General features: G+C 37.9%; 1 protein-coding gene across 1 annotated transcript; it reads right to left on the reverse strand.

Moving 5' to 3' along the window:
* Window positions 1-331: 331 nt before the first annotated feature.
* Window positions 332-10,116, reverse strand: LOC128105852 (uncharacterized). Its single transcript, XM_052731161.1, has 3 exons — window positions 9,793-10,116; window positions 2,727-4,789; window positions 332-391 (listed from the first exon to the last, which is right to left on the reverse strand). The coding sequence occupies exons 2-3, from the start codon at window positions 4,311-4,313 to the stop codon at window positions 332-334; spliced, it is 1,647 nt and encodes a 548-aa protein (XP_052587121.1). The 5' UTR covers window positions 4,314-4,789; window positions 9,793-10,116.
* Window positions 10,117-11,111: the final 995 nt, after the last annotated feature.

Raw genomic sequence — 11,111 nt, forward strand, 5'->3', positions numbered from 1 at the left:
GTTATTTCTGTGTATTTTGTACATTCCATTCACTTTATATACACTAGATTGTATGGTTCCATAATATCTCATGTATCCATCTCCAATTAATCTCATATCATGTATACCTCCTTCTATTGTCAAGTGGAACGTTAAGTGCATCAAGAGCATTGGGAGGTTGTCTACCTCACCTGGTTCTGATAGGTAGAACATTGCATATTTATGGGTGCAGTATTTGCATCCCTGTATCGTTCCTGCCATAGATAATATACCTATTCTATAGAAAATATCAGACAATGGTTCCATATATTTTTGGTATGTGGTATATAGTAAATTACTCATTCCATTTTTACTAAGTAAATCGAAGCGTCTGCCTGACGGATTCCAAAGTGGGTTTCCTGTTACTTGATTCCTGTAAGACATCTTAAGCATGGAGTTATTATCAAGCATTTGATTTTTTTAGACAAACATAAAGCAATACTTATCCCTAAAATTACTAAAAACCAAAAGGTTGCTAACTTTATCCAGTGCCACCATGTGTAAATTGGTGTACATATTAGATCTAATCTGACTAGTCTGCCTAAATAATCCCAAAAGCTGCATTTCTGCATCTGTTTTGCCCAGTCTTTATGTATGTATGTATTTGTTCTTAACAGATTCACTAGATTGTGCGTTTGTGCTTGTGATGTATGTATGGCTGCATCTTGTTCTTTAATTTTGTTATGTATGGATTCCAGTTGTTTCTGATTGAAATCTGCAATGTGCTGTAACTCCATTGCTTGTTTTACAAATGTTTGGTGATGTTCTAATTCTGTTGGGTCATTAAATAAGTGTGAGCCATCAAAATAATGTTTTTCTTCTAGTGTTAATGTGGTCACTCTTTGTTTGGTTATGTTTTTACCATCATAATTAGTGAAATTCATTTGTAGGATGCTACAGTTGTGTACCATATAGCATCCTGATTCTGTAATATTGAATGTTGTGATATCATCATTCATTGTGGTTTCATTAAGATTTATGCAGCTAACTAAAGTAGGTAAATATTTAGCACATATCAAGAAAGTGTAATCTCCCGTATCTTCTAGTGACTGTGTGATAGTAGTTACTGCCAATTGACTAGTTTCAAGTGTGCTTTCTGGTAAATGTGGATAAACGTATGTATTTGCTCCTAATGATATGGAGTCTTCTAATGGTATGTACACTGGTGTGTCATTCATATTGGTCCATAAGTAATGGTCTATGGGTACTAAGTATTGGTGGTTCCATTCTGATACTCCTGTTCTTTCAGTATATAGCTGTGGTATCGCCTTGGAATGATATGCTGAAAATGAATTTTGTAAGAAGATCTGTACTAAATGTATATTGCATAATCCATCTGTGCATGAGCTTTCATATTCAGGGTTTAGTATACTTTGATATTCTCTTGTTCTTCTCCCTAACCCTGTGCTAAATAAACTATTTAATTCATTATTCATATTACTGACTTGAGTTCGATACATTTGACACATCATCATGTTATGGTTAGTATTAATAAGTTTTGCTTGATAGGAGAATTGTTCCTTATAAAGGTCTTGTGACATTTTTATCTCACCTTGCATAGTTTGTATTAGTGTATGCATGCCATCTATAGAATTTGATATAGCTGCTAAAGCTTCTGCTGTTTTCTTATTTACTTCTTGTATGTGGTATATTTCTGCCTTTATTGGTTCTATCATTGCTGCTGATACTCCTCCACCCATTATTCCACCTAAAATTGCTCCTGCCATAAAGGCTGCTACTGCCATTGCTTGTAGTGGTTTTCTTCCTACTCTTGTTGGTGATGAGTAGTCTAAATCAAATCTAAAATTCACATCACTACAATATTCTATAGGTGGTTTCAGTGCTGTCAAATCTATTGTAATTTCAATTTTTCTAATCCTAGGGTATAAAACTAATTTAGCTGGACTTTTTAGGTCTGGTATAATAGCTGGTGCCTTGACTACTGTTGGGGTTCCTTCTGGTGGTATTAGGTATCCTTTTGGAAAATGAGCTGTATATAATCCAATATTTTCTTTATTTGGTCTGGTCATATTTCCTCTAAATATAATTAATGGTGTGTTGGAATGTTCGCTGAGAAAATCCTTATTTCTTGATATCGGGAGATAATATATTTTATCCCAATATTGTGTATGTGATTTCATTGATCCTCTAGGTTTGTGTGCTACCCATTCAGCCTTATTCCATTCTTTATATTGTGGATTTGGCATTAACATGTAGAAATAATATGGGAGATTATGGTGCTGTAATTCAATTACTCTATCCATTTCATAATCCAAAGTTTGCCAAAAACTCCCTGATCTAGTTATCCCATTTTTATAATGTACCATTAGGTCATCTGGATCCATAACCTTATTGATTCTCATAGCCTTTGTCATTTGTACATATGGTGGGATATATTCTACCTCCCTTATACCTGTGAAATTGTATGCCTTTTGTTCAATTGCCCTATTAAATATGAAAATATTTTTTGCTGCTACTTCATCTGTAGTAACATTGGCACTGACTTCCCAGGGTATGGGCATGTCCAGTAAGTCTTTAGATTCGTGAAACCAGCAAATTGATATCTTACTGCCACCTAGCATGTTATGTATTTTATGTTTTGGTTCATGTATCATGCCTATGGTTAATATTGGTGTGCTGTCAAATTTTACTAGTGACATATGTTTGTTTATTATGGTAATTTTACCATATATATTCAAATTTATTACTGTGGTTGCTTTATTTGTGGTACAGTTAGTCCGTACCGCTGTATTATTTGTTTCGGTAAAGCATGATAATTTGTTTCTCAAGCTTGTGGTACCTTGTGTTAGTGATTTTGCTAAGGTTAGGTTAAAAAATCCCAAATTACTTGCTTGCGTAAAATATGTTGGATATGACTGTTGGTCGTCATTAAATCTCATTATTGCCTGGACCTGTTTAGTAGCTGTTATATTTGCAGTACTGTCCACAAAAATTCCTAGCCATGGTATTTTCTGGCCTATTATATCTGTGATTGCTATTAAATCTTGTACTGACCTTGATGTTCTTCCAGTAAATAAAGGTCCTACATGTAGGTCCACTATAGTCTTTGTATTGTTGTTTTGTCTAATGTTTGTATTTGCTTCGGACATATTTATACATGCATATGCAAAAGAGTGTTTTTCCCTGTGTAATGTGGAATTTACTGTAAGTATGCAAATGTGTGTTATGGTGTCTGTGTTGCAATCATATTTAGGTTTCATTGTGTGTCTCATTGAAGCCCAAGGTTGTTGTATAATATCTGTAAGTATGATTGGGAATCTCCAATGTTCTACTCCTAATTGCAATATTTTTGTCCAGTCATCCCATTTCCATTCCTTTCCTTTTACTGATGGGTTATCTGTGCTATATAATACAGAGAAGTTACCATAGAATGGTAAATTGGGATAGTCTGCTACGCATAACCAGTTAGTATTATTTTGTCCTGGTACATCTAGCTTATGTTTTTGAATGTATCTCCATAAGTTATTGGGACATCTATTTCCCCAGGGTTTGGGTAATGGTATTATTCCAGATACTACTGGCCATGGTTTTACCATTTCACCATCATTGCATACTGTCCAATTCATAGGGTTGCATGGGTTTATAGGTGTTGTAGTTACTTTAGGTGTTGTACTAGCAGGGTAATCACCATCATAATAGTCATCATTGTAATTATACACTTGTTCTTCCCACCTTTCTGATGTCTTATTATACAGCATACCTATCTCCTCCATTTGTTGTGCTATTACTGGTGCGAAATATTGTCTCACAAAGGAGCTATTCATGCCTAGTTCGCAGTCAAATTCTGGTTCTGTCTCTATTCCCATTGTATTGGTCCTATAGTGTGAGTTTACCCTTAATGTGTTTGTTCTGATATGTGAATTCTTTGTCCAATACATGTTGTATATGGCTGCGTGATTGGTAATGTTGGTCCATAATTCATTGTAATGGCATTTTAACGGGTTCTGCTCATGTATGTTGGTGTTAACATCATCCCCTGATTCTAACATATATTCTTTGTTTGGATGGTATATGCTAAGTGCCATTCTATATTGATCGCAACCCTTATACCAGGCATATGTTAAACATGCTGCATATTTTTGCCAAAAACTGTGTGTTTTTCCTATGTAATGTGTAAATCTTCTCTCTGCTGACCAATATAGCGGTAATTTGCCTTCTAGATCATAAATTGTTGGTGTAGCAACGGTATTCTGTTTCCTAGTGCCCACTTGTATAACATGTGGTGTGGTGGTGGGTCTGTTTGTTGTGGGTGTACTGTCCAATAGGGCTGGCATTGGTATGCTGTTATTGCCATCACATCTGCTAACCTGAGACAGAAAAATGAGCACACAAAGGCTCCAATAGCATATAGCTTGCTTGCCTTCAATGTGCACATCACCTTTGCTATTCTTATTGCCTCCTGTGCAGATAGTGTATCCAGCATACCGTGAAGTTGGCTGTTCTGGATGCTGCAGAAGCGTATCCAGGATTGGTATTGTTGACTATGTTGTATGAGTAGCTTCTTTGGTAAATGATGTTACAGAAGGGAAAAACAAATTCTAAGATTGGCAGTACTATGTATACTGCAATAGCTATTAGCCAAATCGTCAGGAGGGTTGCCCTTATGAATATCACCTCCCTGACACACATTTATGCTATATCCTCCAGCCTGACTAATTTCAAGTCCTTTTTACCTTGAGTTATCCACACGTTGTTTCCTGTTCCTGGTGCTATTATTTCTGCTGGGGATAATTTGTTATTCTTCCGGTTCCTGTAAAGGCAATTAGGATTCCTTATTACTTCTCTATCTATAACTGTAGGGTAATCTATTGTGTGTTGTTTTTGTATAGCTTCTTCTATTGGTGACTTCCTATTTATTCTGGGTCTGGTATTCAATTCATAAGTTGCTATTTTTATTGCTAATGACAGTGGTATTCCCTTATGCATCTCTAGCTGTTTTTTAATCATTCCGTTCCATCTTTCTATTGCTCCAGCTGCTGTCGGTGTATAGGCTCTATGGAAGTCCCATTGAATGTTTAAGTTTCTAGCCATTCTTTGTGTTTTGGCTCCTGTGAAATGAGTTCCTTGGTCTGATTGTATTATATCAGGTATTCCATATGCTGCACACCATCCCCAGACTGTAAGTATTGTTGTGTTTTGGTCTGGGTGTGTGCTTTCTCGGGCCATCCCGAGACCTGTTGTTATGTCTACTAGGGTGCAGCAATATTTTCCCTTGAAGCTGTTTAACGGTCCTATGAAGTCTATTTGTAGGATTCTATTAAAATCCATTCGGTGTCCTATTATCCCTTGGTAATTGTGTGTTAATCTTGTAATAGCCTTTGGGCAATTGTTGCAACTATTGATTGCTTTCCTTATTGTCTGCCATGTTATCTTAAGATTTCTTTTATCGAACCAACTTTTTAGTGCATGTGTACCTATATGTCCTAACTGCTCATGGATTTTCAGTATCTCTTCTGTACTTATAGGTATGTCCTTAGTTGATGGTCTTACCTGTATCCATTCTCTCTGTATTTTACCTTTTCCTGTTTCTGGATTAATGTTTGCCTTCCATGTACCTTTTAACTTTATACTTAACGCTGAAGCTAGTTTGTCTACTACTTCATTGTTTTTACTTGTCTCATCCTGTTTCTTGGTATGTGCATCTACATGGTATACTATGATTTTGATTAGTCTGCTTGCTGCATCCAATTCCTGCCATGCTGCCTTTGACCATATGTCTTTACCATTAATTTTCCATCCATTATTTCTCCATTTACCTGACCATACTGCTATGCCATTTGCCACACACCATGAATCGGTGTATAAATAAATTTGTTTATAATTGTCCTTTATAGTTTGTCTTATCGCCAATAGTGCGGCTATAACTTCTGCATGTTGGGCTGATTTATCAGTGCCCTGGTCTGTAATGACCATTCCATCCCCAGGTCTATAAGCGGCTGCTCTCCATCTCACTTTGTTGTTCACCGTGGTTGCTGATCCATCGGTGAACCAGGCATTAACCAGAGAGGGATCGTACTCTCTAGTCCCCCAATGGCCCATTGGTACCTGTTTCTGGGGAGGGGTTGAGGTTGGGAAAATGTATCCCTCTGGAGTCATGGGCCTGTCGGACTGAAGTATCGACTCCGATACCGCTGGTACCGACCCCTTTGCTGACAGAGGTGTTGATCGAAGGAACTCCTGAAGGTACCATTTCCATTGAAGTACCTTTCCTTCCATGGGTAGTCCAGCCCATGCCTCTCCTGGTGCCTTTACCCAGTCCAAAATGGGTATATGTGATCGGAGAGTCACATGGTTCTCTTTGAGCAGTGAGTGGATTGTCCTGAATGCCTCGTAGGCTGTCCATATGGTTCTTTCGAACAGCGAATATTTGTTCTCTGACCATGGGAATTTCTTGCAGTAGAAGCCTATTGGCGTTTCCCTGTCTTTATTTTTTGAAAATATATTCCAATTACCATAACCCTGCATATACAAGATGTCCACAAATACGTGGTCACCGGGCTGTATATAATATAGGTGGCTATACTGGTTTATATATTCCAGTACCAATTTAACGGCATTTTCGCAGTTTTGGTCCCATTCAAAATCCTGTGCTTTCTTTGTTATTTTATATAAAGGCTGTAATATGATCTGTAAGTATGGAATATGTTGCCTCCAATATGCAAATAGGCCAATTAGATGTTGTACCTCAGTTTTATTCTGGGGTCGCTTAATTTGTTTTAATTTATCTATTATTGTTTCGGGTATTGTTGGTCCTTCTGTAGTCCAATGTACCCCTAAGAATTTTACTTCTGTTCCTGCTTTATTTACTTTTTCTAGGTTTATAGTCCATCCTTCATTTCTTAAATGTTGAATCAGTTTCTCTAATGTACTTTGTACTTTTTCAATGGCTTGTCCTACTATCATTATATCATCTACATAGGTGTATATGTTACAGTCTGATTCTGGTTCGAAGCCCTTTAATGTAGTTGTTAAGGTGTTGTGTGCAATAATAGGACTGTTCAAATACCCTTGAGGGAGTCTCAAGAATTGATATTGCTGTCCTTGCCATGTAAATGTAGTAAGTTCCCTAGATGTTGGGTGTAATGGGATTCCAAAGAACATATCACTTAAGTCTATAGTTGCCATTGCCTTTGGAGCTGAATTTTTAATTCTAAGAAAGATGTCTTCCACATCAGGAAGTTGTCCTGGAAGTTTAGGTGTTTTTTCATTTATTCTCCTGAAGTCAACTGTAAATCTCCATTTGCCATTAGGTTTCAGCACCGGCCATACTGGGCTGTTATAATTGAATGATTGAGATTTCTCTATAATGCCTTCTTTTAGCAAAGTTTGTATAGTCTCTGTTATTTCCTTAATACCTCCTTTGATAGGGTATTGTGCCGTGAAGGTCGGGGGTGTGTGTGGTAATTTAATAGGTTGTATTTTTACTTCTGCTAGATTACATCTGACCTTAGCTATTCTCTTATTATTTAGAAAGTCTGGGAATAATTTTCTTATTTCTTTAATGCCTAGGATATTACAGGGTGCATTGAAGCTAGCTGCTTCAATCTCATATTCCTTATTATATAATTTGAGTCTTAATTTTATTACTGGTACTTCTGTTTCTGCTGCTACTCCCTGTATTATAATCCTTTTATCAGTTTTAAAATGTTCTGTAAATTCCGTTATTATACTAATTTCAGAACCTGTATCTATTAGCCATTTTACTATTCTCGGCCCTTTGTTAGTTATTATAGGTATAGCTACGAATGGTCTACCAGCCGGGTTGATCAAGTCCGTCTTGGTATGTAGCGTCTGGGGGGTCCTGCTCTTGGGGGCCTGTGATTGTTCTGATTGAAAAATTTTGGTCTGAAATTTGGTTTGAAATTTCGATTGCCTAAAAAAGGTTTTGGTTGGCATGTCTGTCTCCATGGGTTGCTCTGTGTCTCTCTCCATGGGATATTTTTCCTTCCTGTCAACCTTCTAATTGGGTTCCATGGTTTATTTGCATTCTGTCTTATGGGCATTTGATTAGCTTTCCCAAATGGTCTTATGTTCGAAAACCGCGGTGTACATTTCTTCTTGTCCTGTTTCTTATTAACATTGAATGATACTACCTTGTCTATGTCCATTTCCCTGTAAGATTTAAAGAATTCCATGGCATCTGAGATGGTTTGACATGCCTGCAGGGGTCCAGCTAGGCTCATTTTAAGGTGTGCTGGAGCTCCTTTAATAATGATCTTTTTAAATTGTGGTGTAAAAGGTGCGGCTTGAGGTGTGGGTACCTGGTTGTATATGAAATACAATATGCCTAATTTTCTACATTGTTTTATGGCTTGTGCATATGTTGTCCACTGTGCTGCTGATTCAAATTGAGTGAGGTCTAATGTTGGAAATGCAAATCTCCAAGCTGCAGTAATCCAATCTAATAGTGGATGTGTATCGCCTTTTGATGTCTCAATTACATGCTCTAGAGCTTCTGATACTGAGGGGTTCTCTACTATGTTTCTGATCTTTCTCATTTCTAGATCAGTTAACATGACTGTGTCAGCTCCCTTTTCCCACAGTCGGCACATATATTCTGCGTCTTTCTGTCCATTTTGGGCATAATCTTTCCGTAATTCTGAGATCTCCTGAGGAGTATATGGCCTGATTTCCTCAAACTTCGTTCCCATTTCAAATTTGGGACGATTACTACCTCCTCCAGTGCTGAAGGGGTTCAGAGCTGATATAGTACTTCTAATAGGAGTTCTCTTACTTTGGGTAGAGACAGGAAATGATGGTACGGTGTTACATCCATTCCATCCAGGAGTAGCGCTACGCTCCTGTTCCTTCCTCACTATGTTTAAGGCTAGCCTTTTGCCCATTAATCTGTCCTTATCAATATCCTGCACCGTTTTCATAAGCAGTGCGGTAGTTTGTGCCTTGCTACATCCCTCTAATTCTTGTTCTACCACATCCGGATTTGTTAATGTGTTAGTTACATTTACTGATTTCATGCCGGCCTTATTTTTAACCTTGGAGGCTACTTTTCCCCACTGTTCTTCAACCTCATCTTGGTATTCTCTACCTGTCACTGGGGAGATGTTAGTCTTCTTAAATTTCTTAATTAATCTATTCATTGTAAGTGGTATACCAAGCCGTACAAAAATTTAATTAATTTTTTCCTACGGTACCACTCCCAGTCACTAATTCGTTTAGACTGATTCAAAGAATCAGTTATCAATTTTTCAAATTTCAAATCCGCAATCCTTTCTATCCTTTTGGCCAGCCAGCGCCTCATTTAGCTCTTTCCCAGCACCTTCCGCTCTTCCCCAGGGGTCTGGGTTGGCATCAAGGTGTCCGGTATTCTTTCGGTACTCCGCACCCTTAGGGAGGGTGGTGTTTCCCGTCTGCTTCTGATACTCTCTCTCCTACCAGTTCTTCCTCCTTGGACCTTCAGATTTTCTTTAGGTCCTCAGAGTTGACTTCGAGGAGTTGATTTCTCAGAGCGGCTTTGAGGTCACTTGCTAGTTTATTTGGTTTCCTGTAATTTGTTACTCCACCAGAGTAATAGCCAATTCTTTTGTATTACTTATTTTACATTCCTCAGTGCTCAGTGGTCAAGGAGGCTTTAAGCCCAAAATCCTGCCGACTACGCCAACTGTAGCGAGCACATACCCCAGTTACGGGGGAGGAATAATCACTCTTGATTCAGACTTGGTATAACACTCATTTATTCACACAGTAAGATTACAAACAATATTCATCCTGTCTTCCAAATGGAAGCAGGAGTACCTCTCCGGGTATACAGGTCCGGACTCGCCACGTCTGTTCCTCTGGATCTTGGGTCAGCCTTCCTCAGGTCAGCCACGTCTGCACTGGGGACAGGATCTCACGTCTCTGGCAGAGGAGAGTCGTCTCGCGCGAGGGCCTGACGAGCTCTGTTGGTCGGGTCTGAGGCTTCATCTTTTATATTCTTTCCTGGCTAGGTTTCTAGTCTTATCCCTACTTCCACACATAGCTTATAGCTTATCACTACTCCATTTGTGGTTTACTTACATCATTCTATTGCTTATCATTCCTGACCAGGGTTGTTCACCCTAGGCCTTACATGTGTTCCTTACACTGGTTTTTTGTTTTGTTTTGTTATTTTTTGTGGAGAGATAGAGGGGTTTCTGAAAACACTGTGGCCAGCAGAGTGCTGATCCAGAGGAGGCAAGAAGGAAGTCTTGTTCAGCACAACTCAGTAGCCAATATTGACTCAAATTATGCAAGTCTGATACAGGGTAGTTTACTTTAGGCATACTTAAGCATAACACAGTTTGGAAGAAAGTTTCCTGGTGATAACTAACTCTATTCTGTGTGCACAAGGAAGTTAAAGACATGATTACATCAAAATCCTTTAAAGAACAAGTGACAGCTTTCATAAACATAGGTTCTATAGATTAACTAAGGAAGCAGGTTCAAGGTAAACAATGCTCATGATACAGGTCTAATGTACCTTTACTATTTCTTATAAAATAGCCATGTAGGAGCAGGTGTCACTGGCTAGCTTTGCAGTACCTTGCACAGTTGTGGTATCTCTTTTTCCATATTTTTAGTCACTTTGTATATTCAGCATGAACTGCTTCCTCTCACCCCACAGTTCTTTTTCATTAGCATATTCTATTCAAAATTTAAGTGAGTTATTATGAGCATTTGAATTTTTTTTTTTTTGGTTTTTCGAGGCAGGGTTTCTCTGTAGCTTTGCACCTTTCCTGGGACTCACTTGGTAGCCCAGGCTGGCCTCGAACTCACTATGCTTCTAGGGTTTCAAATAAGTATGATTTATTTACTTATAAGGCATTTCTTTTTTACCTTAATCTTTTACATAAACATTAATATACAATTTAACATCAATTATAGTCTTTGCCTCGAATGCCTCAGATATTTAATGTGACTACTTGATTTTAGTATAGTCTGTCTTTTACAATATTGCTAAAAGTTGAAGCAAACTTTTCCTGAATTCTAGATGTGTTATGTTCATAGTTTACTAATGCACAGGGTCTATTATAGAGATAAATTAAAAGAGCGTGCAAGATTTGATTTGCCCAAAGCCTTATTAAGTATGCTAT

Source organism: Peromyscus californicus, unplaced genomic scaffold (assembly GCF_007827085.1).
Source record: "Peromyscus californicus insignis strain IS unplaced genomic scaffold, ASM782708v3 Scaffold_9__1_contigs__length_137607984, whole genome shotgun sequence".
Taxonomy (NCBI): domain Eukaryota; kingdom Metazoa; phylum Chordata; class Mammalia; order Rodentia; family Cricetidae; genus Peromyscus; species Peromyscus californicus.